The 19,580-nt window shown below is 37.9% G+C and overlaps 1 protein-coding gene across 7 annotated transcripts in view; it reads left to right on the top strand.

Moving 5' to 3' along the window:
- The first annotated feature begins 5,262 nt into the window (after positions 1–5,262).
- LOC124631291 (band 4.1-like protein 4) overlaps positions 5,263–19,580 on the top strand; it is a 36,866-nt gene continuing 22,548 nt past the window's right edge. For all 7 annotated transcript variants that reach the window (XM_047165622.1, XM_047165646.1, XM_047165630.1 and 4 more), the window contains exons 1-2: positions 5,263–5,595; positions 15,565–15,698. In XM_047165622.1, coding sequence (XP_047021578.1) covers positions 15,612–15,698 — 87 coding nt within the window. In that variant the 5' untranslated portion in view covers positions 5,263–5,595; positions 15,565–15,611. The remainder of the gene's footprint in view (positions 5,596–15,564; positions 15,699–19,580) is intronic.

A 19,580-nucleotide genomic window follows, 5' to 3' on the forward strand; every position in this document is an offset into this window, starting at 1 on the left:
GTTACCGGACTTGACTGAAAATTCGATATTGAAAATTGTATGTACAGCAGGTGTTTGTCGAAAAGGTACATTCTTCACGTTAACAAAATTAAAGTCGTTCATTATTTCAAGGTGAGAACGGAACAAAGCAGTTGTTACGATAATTATCCATTTTAACAAATCCTGATCGATTTATAATAATATCCATTACATTGTGTAAAAGAAAATCTGCTGTGTATTTTCAGTTTAATTTTATAGTTAATGAAAAATAAACACAAATCAGAGACCTTCAATCAAACAAGAAAACTCTAAAATCAGGGATAGCTAAATGATTTATTACGATGATTTATCTTGAACTCACACGATATCAACAAGAACATTTGAAACAATTGGTCAGTTCGTGAATTGATATTTTAATTTTAAGTAGGTATAGGCTCGTTGTTTTTTCACGAGTATTCCACCTTGACATTTGTACTTTAAAATGCACAAAAACTTAACGCTTAAGTAAATATATTGAGCGACGTACAAGATGGTGGACATGGCTGGCGGAAAGTAAAAAACAGGTCAATAGGAAACGAAACCCATCATTCTGGTTATACGGCATGGAAATGAAGATAATTAATAATAAATTAATTTATCGCGGTTATTTACATAGAAATTATTTTAAAAACAAGTTTTATACCTAAAGTTCCTTAGGTCTAAAAGTGTTTCTAGTAACATTTAGGAATATCCAATAAAGTCGCAAGGCCTGCTAATGATGAGTTCATGGTAAGCCGTTGTCCTTTTGGGGTAACAAAAACAAAGACGAAATGAACACCAAAGCGTTTTGTCTAAGGAGTTTTTGTATAGATTTTGACATGCTCCTCTTTAGGAAAATATTGATAAGTACGTACTTATCTTATTAAGTTCTCATGTGAAGACTAGTCGTGTCTCTCGACAGCCGTATACGGTTTCATCATGGGAACCGACTGCTGTTCCACTAGAACGGGCCTACTATCACCCGGAGACTATTGTAAACTGTCATACTACCTTTACTTGTTGAAATTATACTTACGCCGATAAATATACAATTACTTGACACAGAAATCGACACAAACGTTATTGGTTATATCTGGGTAATGTGCGACCGGGATTGTAGCGGTTCATGCAGTGCTAAGAACTAAGCTAATTGTGTTCATGTTACCCAAGACGTCTGGTTGGACGCATCATTAAGAATGTAGCATCAGGTGAAATTGTGGTCAAGCGCGGGTCTATCTATCTTCACCTACATTAAAAAGGAAATTTAATGGGAAGAAAATTAATTGCTGTAAGTTGGTCACTGACATAAATGCATATCACAGTTTGATTCTGTTAAAAACGTTTCATATTAAAAATACTAAAAAAAATCACACCTATTGTAATGGCTTTGGCTATCTTTCAAGCTCCTTCGGATATTTCGGATTTGGTGGTGTTTTTGTATCAAACTACCGCGTGCTCAACATTTTAAACGTTCTAAATCTATGTATTAGGGAAGCCCACACATTAAACGCTTTAATATATTCTAATAAGGTAAGGACAATAATTGTTAGTACCTCGCCGGTCACGTCTTACACCAAGGTGTCTTGTGTCGTGGGCACGCCAAGTGCCAAACATGTGCCATTACTGGTAGTCGCTTATTTGTCCGCTGTTTAAATAACCTTGGAAATGATTTGTTAAACATAATCACACGTATCATTTTGACTGAGACTTATTCATTCACATCTGTCTGCCTTCTATATGACTTGCTGAAAAATTACTCTATTACATCATATGTATTATAATTGTAATGAGTTCAACGATCAAGATTTAACCACTAAATGAAAAAGAAATCTTAGAACTTCTACAAATAACGTAGGTAGCCTGCATTTTGCAACAGAGCGGCAACTGCTAAAGCATTAGCTGTATTATCGTCATCATTAAGTCGTTTTAGATACAAAGAGCTAAGAAACACAGAACAAGAACATTAGCGGTCGTTTAAGCTGGCAATGCCGCAATTACAGCATATTGCACTTACAAGGCTCGGGTACGTATGTCACCGTAACAATGGCGTACTTTCACTACGGCTTGGACACGACCGCGCACATCTAGGCCGGACGCAGTTTCTGGACCATAAAGGATATAGCCTATTCATTGTTCTAATACATACTTTCGCCCTTATGTTGCATGTACGCTATGTTACGCAAATGACCCAAAGTGACGTGAATGATGGGTACTATTTTCTTTGTTGAATTTAAATGGCCTGACTTTTTACATTTACAACCGAGATGGGAGTTTGCATGAGAGGTATTAATTAACAATATGCTAAAATTCGTACTCAATTTGTAGGAATCTTTGCAATTCCATTCAGTCTCAATACAATTAGGTACCAACATCAGGAAAATATACATGTCTTCTAGCTAGATGATGCACATTGCACTTTCTAGGTTTCTTCAATTTATTTTCTTATAAATTATATTGCGAATTTAGAATGATTGATTCAAGCCTTAAAACTGCACATTTAGCAATACCTACTTACTTACCAACTAAAAATGTATTTCGATACGTAAACCCGTATCGCGAAATCCAATGGTTACCATTTTGTTATCTGTACTCTTTTATTTTAAACTGGAATTTTGCAAGCATTTTAACATTAATTGATTTTCGATGTTCTTTACATCAAACAATGAAATGTTAACTGAATTAGAATGACAAAAATTAACTGTGGTATCAAGCAAAGATTCTTTTCCCTCTTAAAAGTCCACTGTATTTAAGACATTGAAAGCTCTTTTTATTACCTACCGAAAAATATTCGAAAACTCATAATTTATTTTCATGAATATTAAATTGTATCTTCAGAGTTTACAGAGTGATGATGCTCAGAGTGTAATAGTTTAAGGATAACTGCACACTGTAGTGCAAGCTAACCTTAGCGTCGGCCTTAGGGGAGTCAGGAAGCAAATAATTCAACCCTGCAGCTATCGTGTAAACGCTACCCGCTGAGGCGTGAACTAAACGCGCATCGGGGGAAGCTTTTATGCTTCCTTAGTTCCTATGAAAAATCTGTAGGTAACATTTTACATAGACGTACTACTGGTGATATTAACTATGGTCAAAATTCCTGTGTTATTACAAAGCATTTAAGCAGAAGCCACACAAAGTAAATAAATTGTCATTATGTTGATCAGTCATGAAAAATCTATGAAATATTCTTTATAATTATTTATCGTTGATTAATTCGTGACATCCGTTTTTTCTTATTTTAGGTGTGCATCAAACAGGAGTTAATAATTGTATTCGCGAATGATCAAATCATTATAAGAAGCAGAACTCTTCAGGGATCTTCTGCATATGGAGCGCAAAGCAAAATAATGTAAAGGTTTACTTAGAGAAATTCTAACAAAGCATTCATTAATATTAATACAAAGATAGGAGTCCTAGGATATTTAGCAATACATAGGTCTTAGTAGCCATAGAATATTATCACGTTCACTAATAACAAGTTGAGTGAGTCAGAAATGTTTACCGTTGATAGAATATTAAATTATTGAATCGTTCAAATGAGTCATTCGTTTACATAAACGATATGAGACCGTTGAAACATGACTGGTATTGTGGTCATAAGGTTGCCAATTCTGAGGTTTTGTTTATGTTATCTTTTGAAGTTTAAAGATCATTGATGGTGGTCGTTAAAAATTGCTATTGCTATTTGAAGATACATACATATATCATAGTTATTCACTGGGATTAGGAAACACGTCTTTTTAGTATGCTCTTACAAATAATCGTAGTTGATGATGTTCTCCTAGCCGATTATCGGCTACGGCGGCTGTTCTCATGTAAGGAGATTAGCCAACTGCGCAGGACATATTATAGTGCACGAGCATTTGCGCAGACACAGGTGCACTCACTATTCCTTAACTCTCATAGCCCGATGGGACGGCAATCCGACACGACCGGAAAGAGATCAGGCGCAGGACCGACATTTACGTGCTCTCCGATGCACGGGTGTATCAATCACCACCTTCCAGGCTCCGGGCTGCTATGTGAAAGTCTTCTAAAACCCACAAAGCGATTTCGGCCCGACTCGGGAATCGAACCCGAGACCTCGTGCTCAGCAGCCGCACTTGCGACAGCTAGACCAACGAGGCAGTTACAGTAATATAGTATGCAGCATTTTTTTCAGCGAACCTTTTAGGGTTTCCTTTTTTTATATTTACTATATTAGTATAGGTTAGCATAGATGGGCAGAAGTCGCTAAATACACACATGGTCAACTTTTTAGTGCCTACATGTTAGACAAAATAACTTATACAAAATTGATTTAGCGATGATATCACGAAGCGACACTTGTATATTTTTTTTATTTTAATTACTTTAAATTAAGAAATTGTTATTCATGTTTTGCTTGGTATATAGCTATCAGGCAAGCTACATTTTTATTGCAAACATAAATTAGTGTCATGCTTACCATTGAGTATAAATAAATGTATCTATAGTATAATTAAGTATAAATGAATATCGTTATAGTAGAAATTAATAAAATATCAGTAATAACATAAGAATATTCGTTTTGCATTATTATATAAAAACAGCATACAATTATTAATATAAACCACAATAATTAACGAAAACCTTTTTAATTAAAACTTATTTATTTTTCATGGGTTTGTTACTTGACGTTATTTGAACGTCCCATTCAAATGTCATATTATGTATTTTATTTGCAAACAAAATAATTATGTGAAGTAAGAATTAAATACGATCAATAGTTTTGTTCAATCTTTTTTAAAATCATTATCATCATGAATTATTCACAGTTTGCTCTAACGTTGTCTATAGCAGTGCCACCTCTATGAACAAAATAAATACCTATCGTAACTGAGGCTTTCAAGTTTCATACGACATTTTCAAGAGGCATAAGCACACTATGCTTAGTTACTGTTATCCTATGCATCAAGTAGATGGCGCTGTCGTTATTCCGTTTAGCTCATACAGAGGGCGCTGCGTTTAACTTAAACAAAATAGCTCCGTAGGAAGCGAGCCGAGCGAGCTTTTCCCTCCCACGCAAAGCTCAAGCCATTGCCAACAGATCTGGGATCGAAAATTTCGGTATACGTAATCCATTGCCTGTTAGATATGAACTGTGAGTCAGAGAGCTACTGTATACGCATCAATGTATGTGCTAAAATGTAAATGATAGAGTGGGAACGCGAAACGGTAGTGTCATGGTGAGCTGGAGTTGTGAACGCGGGACCGGCAGGCAGTGGCCGGCGGCAGTAGATTCGTGTTCGCTAACAGTGGCAGGTGGCACGCTGCCGCACACAACCACCAAGTTGCGCTCGCGATATCATCCCTTTTGTATATTACACTTGTGACCCCAGTTTGGTGTAAACTTCATTAACTGATAAGTTTAAGACGAGTTTATGTTACAACATTGTAAAATGTGAACTTAATAAAAGTGTCGTGAAGTGTTCGGAGAATACCGGCTCTGTCAGTCATGTCGTCAAGTACGATTTAAGTGCAAAAATTGTCTTGCTTTTTAACTTACGATGTTCTACAACTCTGTATGTTACTGTTCAGCCTGAACCGTCTACTGGACAACTTTGGACTTAGTTTCAAGTAAGCACTTTTTTCTCAACTTTGTTTTCGTTATGTTTATCTTGTACGTACAATGTGTGGTGTACACGTACAGGTGGTGTATCAGCGTCAACAGTGTGGTTTGTATGGATGGTAGCATGTCAAGTTCATTCTTAGAATTTCACTTGGTTAATAACTTTATGATGCGTGACCATTCTCTTTCGTTTTAAGTTAATTATCGAATTTAACGGGTATTGGATTTAGGGTATCACACGCATTGTTTGGGCAATTGGTATTATGAATGGATAACGTGGTGCTGGACAATTGTTGAGCGGCAGTGTTTTCCATGAAGGCCGGCACAGCGCGAGGCCACGGTTGAGTTGAATGGCCGCCGCCGGTGCCTCGGTCGACGGCGCCGTGCATCCATCGCTGGCCGCACTTACCTCACCTTGGCAATAATCTCATTTTGTTTCGTAGCGGAACTGATTATACAGTAGCCTCATGTACTTTTGGGGCCTATTTACGACAAAGTTTGTACATTACAAACCAGAGGTAACTCAACGTTAGGGCTCTAACGACCCATTACAACGATGTAAGCACTGCAGGCGCTCAAGGTGGACCTTCCTTTTTTTTCTACTGAAGATGTAAAAAAATATTACATAATATAGTCATACGAAAAGTAGTCATTGATGAAGCACATAACTTTGTTTTTGCAGACCCTAATGGTATATTGCCTAACGCAATTTTTTGTGAGACACCCTAATTTAGTAAACTTGTTGGTAACAAATGTTACATTTGGGTCCCAATGTAACATATTGGTACCTTTGGTTGAAGACGGTCTCTTGGGGAATACCATCTTTCTTTCTCTCTATCTTTGCCTGTCAGTGATAACGAGGTCGATCTCATTTATAGCTTTCGCTTTGAATCATGTCTTTGTGTGCCGTTTTATTAATATGTATGTGATACTCTCATATCAGTAATTATATTCATTAGAAATATCATTGAGATAAAAAGCACATCGAAATTTTACGATATCCTATTGCCATTATCATTAGGCACTACAACTATTAAATTGCCGATTATTGGATTGCCAACTTAATAACACCGCCATCACCATATAGAGATGAATTATGGCGTATTTTCAATTAATACTTTGTATATAGGTAGGTATTATATTAAATGCAATAACATAGATTAACGGAAACATAATGTGCACTATCTAGGTGTATAATAATTGAATTTCTTCGTATAATTTATAGTACGTAAGTCGGTATTCGGGAGCCATTCGGGCACCTTACGAGAGGGTCAAGAGGGTTCTTGTCCTCGCCAGAGATTTGTAAATCGCGGTCCACTCAACAGACCACCCACTTCAATACCATCGAAAATCGACCCCTTGACTTCTACTACTCTTTTGTCCTCTGGTTGTTAAGATATCTCAAGATTACAAATTGTTCTTGTTACTCGAAGGGACCTACTAACCCCGCCGTGTATGAGTACCTTCAGATAAACAAGATAATAAACAGAATAGAGTGATTTCATGCAAATATAAAAGTGCCTGAATAATGTAATTTCTAAGAGTTCCTTTGAGAGTAATATTTTAGAGTTTCCCTGAAACTTGCTTTCCGAGAAAAACGTCTTTATACTGGCAGTTTTGCGACAACACTACGCAAGAACCTCCTGGTGAATCCTCCACTTTTATGTATTTTCAAGGAAATGGTACTGAATACTCACGTATCTATACTAATATTATAAAGAGGAAAACTTTGTTTGTTTGTTTGTTTGTTTAGTTGTAATGAATAGGTTCAAAAACTACTGGACAGTTTTTAAAAATTCTTTCACCATTCGAAAGCTACATTATCCACGAGTAACGTAGGCTATATTTTATCCCGGTACGGCAGTAGTTACCACGGGAAGCGGGTGAAATCGCGGGAAAACGGCTAGTATTAAATAAAAGTATTAAGGATTCATATTATGTTCAGTATTTGAGACATAAAGTCAAAGCAAAAAGAGAAATATTTAAATTTGCAGTTTTTAAGTTTCTCTTAAAGCTACTAAATATCTCGCCAACCGACTTCAGGAGACTATCGTCTCTAATCATCTACATATACCTATACCATACCATATACTGCATGGTGGCGAGAAAATTAATCGAAATAATTTGAATAGATCGCAAGTGACTAGAGTATTTTCCTTTTATGTACTGGGATTTCTTGTATATTAGGCAATATAGCTGCTGGTGTTTTTAGGCCCAAAATTCTCATTCTCTTTGCATTTGGATAAAAAATTAATTGTTTAGAGTTTAAAGCCAAACCCGTGCAAGGTATGGAAAGTAGATTACCACCATAATTACGTTTTATGTTTTTTCTTGAAACTCCCGCAGTTCCGAAGAGTCGTTTACAACTCGATATGAATACGGCCACGTGTAGTAGATTCGAATAGGTTCTATTTATTGTGAGGGACATGTTGGAATCTGTATGCGCGGTGCTGTATTGGCTGCGGCATGAATATTCGCGAGCATGAGGCGAGCGGCGGCGGCGCGGGCGCGGGGGTTATCTGCCGGAGGACAATGGGACCTTTGTTGCAACAATGCCCATTTCCGATTACCAGATTGAATCGTGTCTGTCAAAGCGTTCCCGTTCCAATAAGCGGCGCCAGAATTAAAGTAATTTAGCTGCGTTATGGTAATCTGTATTCGTACCTAATACTTTGGATCTATTTATAGATTTCAGAATTTCTATCTTTCTTTTTAAAGCAATATACTTACTTGCTTTAGGAAATGAAAATACTAAAACATGACCCAACGTACCACAAAAAATTTTAACGTCAGTTCAAGACTTGTCTAAAAAAATGTCAAATTATGACGTTGACATAAGGTTCATTTTGGAGACACATTTTTTTTAGACAAGTGTAAAACAGTTGTTAAAGTTTTTGTAGTAAGGCCAGACGTGTTTATTAAAACAGGCAGGCTTTAAATTCGGTATTAAATTTGTATAATAGGGGTACTGTTGGTTGTTGGTAAAACAACAACACCACCGGAGCGGCTTGAAATAAACGTAAAGTGAAAAAGTTAGATTTTGTTCATGGGGCTGGGGGAGGCCAAATCATTCTGTTGAGTATCAAATAAAAACTTATGAAAGTGAAAGTAATAGTTTTTCGATACATAAAAAACTCTAAAAACAAACTCGTCCAAAATAAGAAGTTCTTGTTTGCTAGCAGGGAGGGAAGATATTGTAGATTTAAAATTGATCAGGTAGATATGGAACACCTGTACCTAACGGAAGTGCTACTCACACTTGACTCTTTTCTCCGGTGCATTGACACAAATAAAAACCAGAATTAAATGTTAAGTCCGCGCCAGAGTTCACAAGTGCTTAGTAGTTTTAATGTTTAGCAAACTGGTGCGCAGCAGTAGGTAAGTTGGTTCCGTACAGTGGAACCCGTCACGAGCTGTTTGCGGTCGGGAACTTCCAATAGGAATCGAACTAATAATATAGCTCCATCGCTACAGCACTCGACTCCAGGGATTCTCAAAGTTTCGTTGTTATTTAATTTAACCTCTCGTTATGCGGGCGGATGAGTAACGCGCAGTCTGCGAAACGACGCCTGGCGTACTCATTGTTGCGGAAATTTAGACGAATTTGCGACGATCGCGTTTCATTAAGGGGCGTTTTAGTGCGAAAGGAGCACCGCTTTTAATTCACAAAGCGAGTGCGGTGCGAACGTAAAACAAAGTTTTAGAGGGGTTCTTCGTTAGTTGCTCACTCATACAAGGTGGAGAAGCGCCGCGCTACGTTGAAACGCACTGAGTATGTTAATCGCGAGCTTGTTTCAACTTCCTTCTTATGTGCCGCCTATGTGAGTTATGAGTTCAAACTTTGCCGACTACCCAAACAACCAGCAACCTCTACAAGGCATACTACTTTACTTGCGCTCAATGTACCTATACCCACATACCACAGGCATGCAATAAATCTTTAACTTACCGATTATTGGCGATTGCTTTTAACTACAGCCTAGATCGATCTAAGAAATAGGCGAAGGTAATCAAATAAACGTTTGTAGGCGTAAACATTCAAACTTACCTTGCATATAGAACAGTTTTAACAAGCTCAAATGTGTATAGCGTGAGTGTACGAAGAAGTAAGTGATAAGGTGTAACATAACGTAACTTTATGAGACAGGTGAGGCCACGAGGGCCGTTAATATTATACTTTAGCGGTACCTATCATCTCTCATATTTACGAATCTTTCTGCTGCCAAAAGCTCTTTGCAGGCGCTAAAGCACAGTTTAAATCTGTTATAAATATTTACCGGTGCAGCAAATACAGTAAAACCGTGAAGCTGGGGGTAAAAGTACAAAGTATTGATTTATAACATACTCAGTTTACATTCAGAAGGAGACCAGATAATTTTCTCGATTCCTTACAGTCTTAAAAAGAAGAAATTGCAACACGCTCATAATAATTCTTCAAAGGAGTTTTTATTTATTAAAATTGCAAGTGAGCGCTTCTCTCGGGCAGAGAGCAGACAATGCTTTAAGAATCCTTATGTGATAACTGCAGCTTTTTAATTAACGCTTCTATTATTACGTCACAAAAAATAAAGATCTCACAATTTCCTCGTTCATACGGTTTCCGAGCTTGCGGATTGAGGCGCGCAGTTATGAGCGTGCGAATTTTATATGTGTTTAATGCTAATGTACCCGCTCGACGTCACTTGCGAAAAACAAAGTAAACAGGCCAAATGTTTTGTTTTCATGCATTTTTATTTATTTTTATATCAAGCGTTATGGATGAAGTTGTTTGTTTGTTACACGATAAGAGGTTATTTACCTATTGTACAAAAATAGAGCTTTTTTTTGCCTTGTGTGGTTACAAATGTCAATGCAAAACAAAGCAATAAGTAAATGAATTTCAAAATATATCCCGTCCAATATTTCGAACAGAGCTTTTGTATAGAGCTCCGCTAACAACGTTTCACATGCAAGCTTTATTAGTTTTTGTATCGACAGCCTATCTAGTATCCAGATAATTTTGTACAAAACAATTTAAAGACGTTGACCCTTTAATGGTAATCACGGACGAACAAAATAAAACCACAACATCGCTCTTCGGCTTAAGTCGAAAATAATAATGACAGTATAATTAGAGTGGTCTATAATAAACAATGCAACGAACTAGTATTAATTCCCAGGCGAGTCGAAAAATGTTAAACTGTGGGCGGAGCCGGGCAAACCGAGGTGAGCCTTCATATGGGATGCTCTGAGCCGCTCCACTGATTGTTGCTGCGAGCGCCGCGGGCTACCTGCCTTAATTTGAGACTCCAGAAATTACTCATAATAATAAATGTACCTACTAATTTTCAACAGAAAGAAAAAACCTTTCGTTGAAGAGTCTGGGAGTACTTGGAACGTATTACGCTATGAGTCAGGCTTGAGTAATTTTAAGCGCCAATCCAACCGATTGGAGGTCTGCATGATTATTTCGTACCGCGAGAATGTTGTTAACATTTTATTGGATAGGTTTACCTAAGCAAAGTGTACTCACACATGTCCTAGGTCTATGTGTTTGTATAAGTCCCTACTTATACGCTATTCGCAACCCTGTTTTTGGCTTCTTTCCAGCTAACTACTCGGATCCAAGTCATCTGTTAAGTTTATTTCAAGGATATAGTGCTTAATGCATGACATTTTATATTCAGAACTGACTATTGAATAATACTGAGTGGGTGTATAATGGGCGTTTGTGAAGTTCTCTACAACCCACAATATCAACAATATAAAGAAGAAACATGAAGTAAATCTCTGAAAATGACTTCCTTATTCCCCTGAATGGCTAGAGTCAAACTGCAGCGCGCTCTGAAGAAAATCTCACGATAACTTGCCTTATCGATGTAATTTTGCGTGTGTTGGTTTATCGCACTGAAGCGCGAAAAGTGCGGCCGGTGTTGTACAAAGTTTACGACGTCCGTCCGCCAAGATACGGCCTCTGATCAATTTATTCCCTAACGCTTGAATATCAGACGCGAGCGGTACATGCAACTCGCGAGTAATGCGTGCGAGTTATTGCCGTATAAAATTCGAGCTGGGTCATTTGACTTAATAGGAATAGGCATGAGCCCTCTGAATTTCGTAATTTGAGAAAATAATGATGTAGAAGTAATTTGTTTTCCACGTTTCCTACAACCGTTCAATACGTACAAGATATTTCGTTACAAAATAAAACGTAAACGTGAAACGAGAATTTAATTTTGTATCAGAATAAAAAATTGTGTAAAATCTGATCGTTTCAATTATTTTGAAACCTCGCCGATGAACAGCAATGTAATTTTGAGAGGTCCTCATTCAATACCTAGGCACTCTACAAACGCATTCCATTGAAATTCATAAAACGTAGGTAGTTTCGGCGTCATTTAGTAGCAGTTGGTACAAAGCCACTCATTCATGCAGCGAATCCGGACGAAATATTCACGTTCCGTTAGTCAAACGAACTACTGGTACCTGTTTAGTACTGATTGATACCAGTGTATTACCTTCTATTCGGCTACATTAATGTACCATGTTTGTGATCATTTCAATGTCGTTACGTGCACATAAGGTCGCTATGGAGGACAAAGTTACTTGTAGTTATCTCGCATGTGACGATTTTAAGGATGTTCAATACGATATTGTAGGTGTTAAAATGTCAGTTCTATACTCGCATAGGTCTGTCGGGCTTAACAGCTCTTTTTAACCTTATAAAGGGCGTACAAAGTACCTTTTTCATATTTAAACTTTACTTACTTCCAAAAAGGTTGCTTTAATAATGGAGACGTTCATGATAGATATATACGTATCTAAGTAGGAAGGTAAAGTAAATCTTTTTTACAGCATGAGTTGCATATTTATATTGAACCCCTTACCCTACTTTTTACTCTTTGATATCTAGTTTTCCATCACGTGTTCTGTATTCATACGCAAGCATAGATTTCTCAGGCATGTGATTATTTCACAAATGTCGAAAATTAATGGCTTGTCACCGGTGAAAGCAGTTGTTTGACGCAGACATGCACTTAGATGTCTGACGAAAATATTCACTTCTTCGATCACACATTGCAGAACTGTCACTTATCTTTTAGTATTCTTCACAGACATAAGAAGATTTCTATGTTACATAGTCCTAAATTAAATAATCAGTTACGTACATATTTTTTTCTGTGCAATACATACTTAACATAGGTATAACATTTTCAATGCTAATTTGGCTTCTAATGATACTAACATTATTCCTGTAAACCTCCCAGGTTTGGGAAACTTTATATGCTAGTGGTTTCATACTCATCTAATGGGTTATTAATTAATTGACACTATTATTTCATTTGTTTTAGGCCATTAATCATATAAAGGTACGCGCAGGCGATAACATAAGTTCTGTCAATCTAAGTCCATGTGGTGCCCTTTTAAGTGCATGTAATTAAACCTGCTTGTACGTACACATAAGGACCTGTACAATTAGAAGTGTGGAATAGATAACGAGTATTTACTATTATAAAGCAGTTGAGATAGTGTCGGGCAGCAGGCGTCAGCCGCGTCACGCGTCGCCATCAGTATGCGCGCGGCGAGTGCGTGTCGGCATGCGACGCCGTCCGCTCGCACACACGCTGTTTATATCACCAATAACTAAGAAACATTTCGATACTCACATATTCTCTACCACACACTTACAATGTTATTCAGATTTACCATCTAAACAAAACTAGGCATAAACAACAGCTAACGAAGAGCATGTTAACCTAACGTTCAGTTACGATAACAGCCTTACTTTACAACTCAAAAGGATTTAAATACTAGCATTACATAAACCCGCAGTGCCACTAACGACTTCATAATTGCCTCGCCTGTCGTTTGTCCTCTCCGCGGAATGAAAAGCTACGTGATACTTACAAAAAACGCGCCCTTTGAAGTCCTTTAGATTATATTTATTTCCGTAATCACAGGAATTACAGAAATAAAATCGTTCCAAAAAATAGAAAACATAACGCCGGGAGGAATTTCTTAGAATAAATAAATTCTCTCTTCCTTTGTCTCATAAATCCTTTGTCTCTGCCTTATAAATTCTGTTTCTTATAAATCGCTTGTTATGCGTAACAACAAGGCATACTTCTAAACAGACCGCGTGTTTTACTGTAAATGTTAAAAAGTGTACACGAAGAGTCTTTGTAAAGAACTGTTAAATCTCGTTACCGCGATGCACATGGGAAATATTATACGTGAGAACGTGATTATTGTGTAGACTGTGGAGACATTACCGCGGCGCGAGAACATTGCCGGGGACTCGTGTTATTTAGATATCTAGCGTTCGTCGATTCTATCGGAGTATCTCGTGTGTATCTTCTCAAGAAAACAAAGGAAAAATCGCAAATATCGAGTGCAACCGCGATAGAGCGGGGTGCACACCGGGTGCCGGGTCGCCGCGCGCAGCCACGATGTCAATCGCGACTCCTCTTTTTACTTCCTGCTCAGTCAGACAATGGCGGGAAAATGTTTTGTACGTGTGGGACGTGGCGCGGGGTGTGGGGTCAATAGCGGGAGCACTAATCTCTGTCGGGATCGTTCGGATTAATGGCTCGTATTGCCGTGTCTGTTGTTTGTTTCCACAATTCTTGGTCCCTCTTTCTTCTAGTTGTTACAAGTTTCTTCGTAACTTACAAGCGTTAGAGTGAATTAACTTTTACAACATAACATACTAGGTACCTATATTTTCCTTTCTCACTTCATCTTAGGTGCATTGAAGAGGTCTTAACAATAAACATAGTACTGAAATCATGACATCTACCTAGTTTCCACTTCTATTTTCAATTCATTACAATCTACTCAAAATGCAGGTTGAAAAATCTACGCACCGCCACATAAGTGACCTACGCATGAATAAATAATCAGGGTTTAATTGATTTGTGAAATTAATTACATTAAACTGACATATTTCAACCTTTATAGCCAACAGAAATACTTTCACCGTTTAATTCAATGGGTCTACAATCACGGCCGCTAAGAGATTGGGTACTTAATTTACGATGTTCCCGGGAAACTTACTACGGCATTGAAAAACAATGAAAATGAAAAGCCATCGAGCGGGTCCAAGCGCACTTGACCGACTTGGAAAGAGCGCAACGCGAGAACCGAGAATTTATCCTGCGGCAACCTGAATTTTATTTAACAAAAGTAGGAAAAACCACAAGTTATTTCAATTCGTACAGCTTTGTTAACTAAGTTAGGCTTATGTCTTGTTCATAACAATAAACTTACTCATTAAACTACAACTTGTACTCATTAAACTTTATGAAATTCAATCACGATTACACATAACTCTAAATATGAATACAACAGTGTTTAATGAAGTTAATTACTCACGCTCGAATACGGAGATATAATAAAGGCAAAATGCAATAGTTCTGACAGTGCTGAAACTCCCTAATTTGCTTCCCAACAGTTGGCAGCTAATGAACGTAGGTAAAATCCTCCTATACACAGTGTATACCCGAAAACTGATTTTTTCTTTTGTGTACGTTAAAAATCCAGTCGAATCAAATCCGCCTATTAGGGAGGGCGCTGCTACTAATTAAAATAAAATTGTTAAAACACAGAAGCGGGTGCGCGCTCTCCCCACACCAGACAAACTTTTAACGAGGATATATTTGGTTTCGACCAACCCTTTGGTGATTTTACTATTGAGTCTGACTGCAAATAACTCCTTAATTGACTTCAAACAACTTCTGGCTTTGTGGATAGAATACCGAGGTTACTCTACCTCTTGTGTTAGAATTTGTGGCCTACCTGCGTATCGTTGGAGAATTGAAAACAATGCTCGTAGTTTGTACAAAATCATGTATTGGGAAATCATTTTAGGATTTAAGTCACACAGACTTTTCTTTTGTTAAATAGAAAATGTTTGTATTATGATGATGATTATTATAAAGTAGGTAGGCATATTGTTAGTTTAAAAGAAGTATATAAAGTGACGTCATTTTTTGCAGAAGTCGCGTAGCGGCCTTGCAGGGCCGGGCGCGGCAGCGGCGCCGGCATGATGGACTGCCTGTGCCCCGCGCCGCGCACGCTCGCCTGTCGCGTGGTGCTGCTCGACGAGAGAGAGCTGCTGCACGAGATACAGGTACCACAACATTATCCAACAATATATATAACATAAGTGGGAAACAAAAAAGACATTGAGAGAATCGTTGTTTTGTTTATACGAACAATATCTACCATTAATACTCGGAGCCTTGTTTACCACAATGTTTTTGTTTCCATCCAAAGTGATAATAAGATGCTTATAGGGAAAAGAGACGAGGGAGGTTTTATAAGTCTCACCATAACCGCGACGGGCTCCGATACTCCGGGTCCCAACGGGCGCCGATAGTATTTTTCAATTTTCCCTTATACATGAAACAACGCGTGGATTTTTCTCCATTTCTCAACCCGCACTCGTGAAATGCAGCTATTCCGAGACGAATTATTTGAAGTACACCCAGGGGCTCAAGGAAGGTCTTTTATATGCGAAGCTCGGGTCCAAGGTGCGGGCGATGAATTCACTGAATCGTACGTCGGCTCTATGAATATTAAATTCTATTTGACTCGCATTGTCGCCGCGTGGTGAATGTGAGAGTGGCTCGCGAGCGAGGACCCGACCACGCCTGCTTCTGGCCCTATCAACGTGTCCCTAATGTTTACCCACATCACTATGTCTATCTGAAACAGTCTGAAACCAACCTCGATTAATCTATCTGTGATTCCGATATGCCTCCCCAGAATTACCTAAAATGGTTTACTTGAAAACTCATCTGTTAAAGTTGGAAGCGCACAATATCAAGGCTGTCGCTAAACCCTCTCATTTTGAGATAATATTCATATAAGTCTCCATCGTAACCGTAAACAACTGAGGAATTTATACCACAAATGCTTTTGTTCATTCTGTATGAAGACCCTAACTTGTTCGTCAAACAAATTCTCAAGATATATTGGGCTAAAATCATCCAATTTGGGTAAAGTGGAACCGACAAGAGTTCGACGTTTCTCGCTAAATTGTATGGATATTTTAGATAAATCACCGTCCTTCCCTAAGTTTTCCCTATCTACAAAGGAACATTTGTCTCCTAACGGATCTAGTGAGGACTTTTTCTTGCAAGAGATGAAAATAATATCCAGATTTATGGCAGCAATGGTTGAGATTGGATTTCCGACACAAAAAGATTTTATTCTAGTGAATTGTATTGAACTCATAAATCCAACCATTTCAGTGGTTCGGAACTGACCAGTCATTGAGATTCGACGACCAAACGAGAGTTATCTTTTCCAGCTTGAAATGTCGAAGCATCCGTCCGTAGCCCATAATTGGTTAGACTCATACTTAAGTTTATTATAGAAAATTACAGGTAAACGAGTCGATTGGATGATCTCATCGCACCATTACATTTGAAACCTGAAATAAACCGCAATTTTATAAATGTGTTTTCCATTTGAGAAATATTTATAGAACAAAACTGTTCTTCCGCTATGCGTGTGGGAATACTATATTTTTTATTTCTGTGCATATAGCCGAAGAAGTCTTGGTGGAAAATGGTAATATACTTTAAAGCCTGAGCTTCTGCTTACTTTTTGTAGCGTTAAGAATATTGAGTGTTACATTGCTAAAAGCAACAAGCTTTTCTTTTGTCAAGACAATTGAATGGCGGGCGGGGCGGGCGTTTTATTTGGCTCAGATAGTAAAGGGGAAGGCAAGGAATTGCACAGCAATTTATGAAGCGGGCCTAGTGTCGGCGGCAAGTGGTGCGGGCTTCGACGTGTATTGTCGCGCCGGCAAATTGACTCGACGGCATTTCACGGTCTACTGCGTTGATGCACCTCGTTCCTAGTTCTGCTTTATTGATGACGTCTTCATTGCCGTGTCCCTTCGCAATCAGCTGCACAATGGACCAAACAATTACCTGTCCATTCGTCGCACGCGTGTTCATTAACGTATTTTCTGCCTGTTTTGGTTTCGTATAACTGATGGTAGTCAGTTCCATCATTGCCATATCATCAAATATTTAGTAAGAAAGTAGGTAGTATGTTGGATGTAGACTTAATATTAAATAATTACCGTTCCATTAGAAACTCTCTTGAATATTATTAATCCAGATAAAAATGATCGAAGAAAAGACTTCAACGACTTTCTTTTTTGCAACTTGACCAACCAATTTGCATAACGAAAACATACTAAAATAAGACGAGAATCATGCATTATAATTTTCTTATAAGTTGACATATTGACCAAAATATGTTTGGGTGGCCCTGTTGCCAGCCGGTAGCAGATATGTACCAGAATTCTGCAAAGCGAAGGTCATTAAAAACTATTTATAGTCGGCAAAAACAAAAACATTGCGACTACGCAGGTTTATTAAAACGAAGTGAAAAGTAAATTGAAGTATATGGTTTGGTGGGCCAGCGTTGAGGCCCGCCGAGGCCCGCGGCGGCATCGCGTGCACGTCGCTCACTACATCCACACAGTGCTGCCAGATTTTCAAATCGTTTGTTATTTTTCGAGCTTCACGTACGCTGGGAGCAAACGCGCTCTGTTATTAAATCATTTATTATTCAGCCCAACGAACTGTTTCGCAATTTTCCCACAAGCCGGCGGAGGATCCTGTAGCCAAATGTACACTTATAGTGATATGTTGGTTCAAACGCACGTAGCTCTCTTAATTGCGACTTATTTTGCCAGTTGGATTTTGAGTCATTATTTTAATCGTACTTAAGTAGGTGTTTTTGAAATGTTTGTGAATGTTTTAAACTTTTAATGAATCTACTTAAAAGCTATGATGGGTACCTTTTATATAAGCTTATGTTTTTAATATTCGATATACTTAAGTCTTGTGTTTATTTACGTGAAAATAATTGTAACTAATGTTGATTGAATATTATTACGCACGGAACAATCATTATTCACATCGTCATTGTTAGATGAACGCTGTATGTACACAGTAAATAGTCAAATCACATGTTTGTTTCATCAATAGCGAATATGTAGCGTTCGGATGCATTAAATTTACCGTGTTAATAAGTGTATACTTTAAAATTAATTAAAAACACATTTGTATTGTTATTATAACTTGCTGAAGGCTAAAATATTTTTGACCAATAATGACATAAACAAAATCTCAGACTTCAAATAGGTACGCACCTCAAGAGCATCCAATTCACGCAATATCCCACTGCTGGGAATATTTCCCGAAATTATTAAAAAAAAAACCTCCAAAAGTCAAACTGAGAAAGCAATTTAAATGACTTTTACATGTTGAGTTGTTTGGGAAAAATGTAAACTAGCACCTTGGGGTGTGTTTAGGACGTCACGCGAAGCGATGCGCGCACGCAATCTCAGAGAGACGGTGCGCGTGAGAGCCTTCCTCACGAACCTGTTCATTATGTTAGCAGGACGCAGAACCCGACTACTGGTGTTACCGGCCCAGGCCCATCGCGTGCGCATTAGCCTAATTGTTCAAACCTGAGCATCAAGAAATGCTAAACAGAGATAGTGCGACTGCATTATTGCTCGTGATAGCATTTGATTTCTAACAGTACGCCTTTATACTACCGGTCGATTGCTATCTGGTTTCTTAGAAGCTATGCATATCCGCTGCATCGATTGATTCATTTACATTGCAAATCACTCATTTGTGGAACAATTATTGAAATCGACTGGCTCACTGCTACATTGGATAGATAAAAATACTCCTTTAAAAAAAAAAACGCAGTTCTTAATTCTTGACTTTAATTTTTATATAAGTTGCCTTTAAAATAAAGTATCCTCTAACATTTAAGTAAAGCTAAGCAAAATTAAATTGCAAGAAGGCAAGAATTTCTTAAAAGGCATTCCTCTTCCGATGAACGAATAATGAGAGCTTATTTTCGCCAAATTAAATTAGGCTGGCTAATAAATTCAGGTAACTACGCTATTATGCCAAATTCAAATGGGTATTCTGCATGAAAACTATTGGTCTTGACCTTATATAAATGT

This window comes from Helicoverpa zea, chromosome 1 (assembly GCF_022581195.2).
Source record: "Helicoverpa zea isolate HzStark_Cry1AcR chromosome 1, ilHelZeax1.1, whole genome shotgun sequence".
In the NCBI taxonomy this organism is placed as follows: domain Eukaryota; kingdom Metazoa; phylum Arthropoda; class Insecta; order Lepidoptera; family Noctuidae; genus Helicoverpa; species Helicoverpa zea.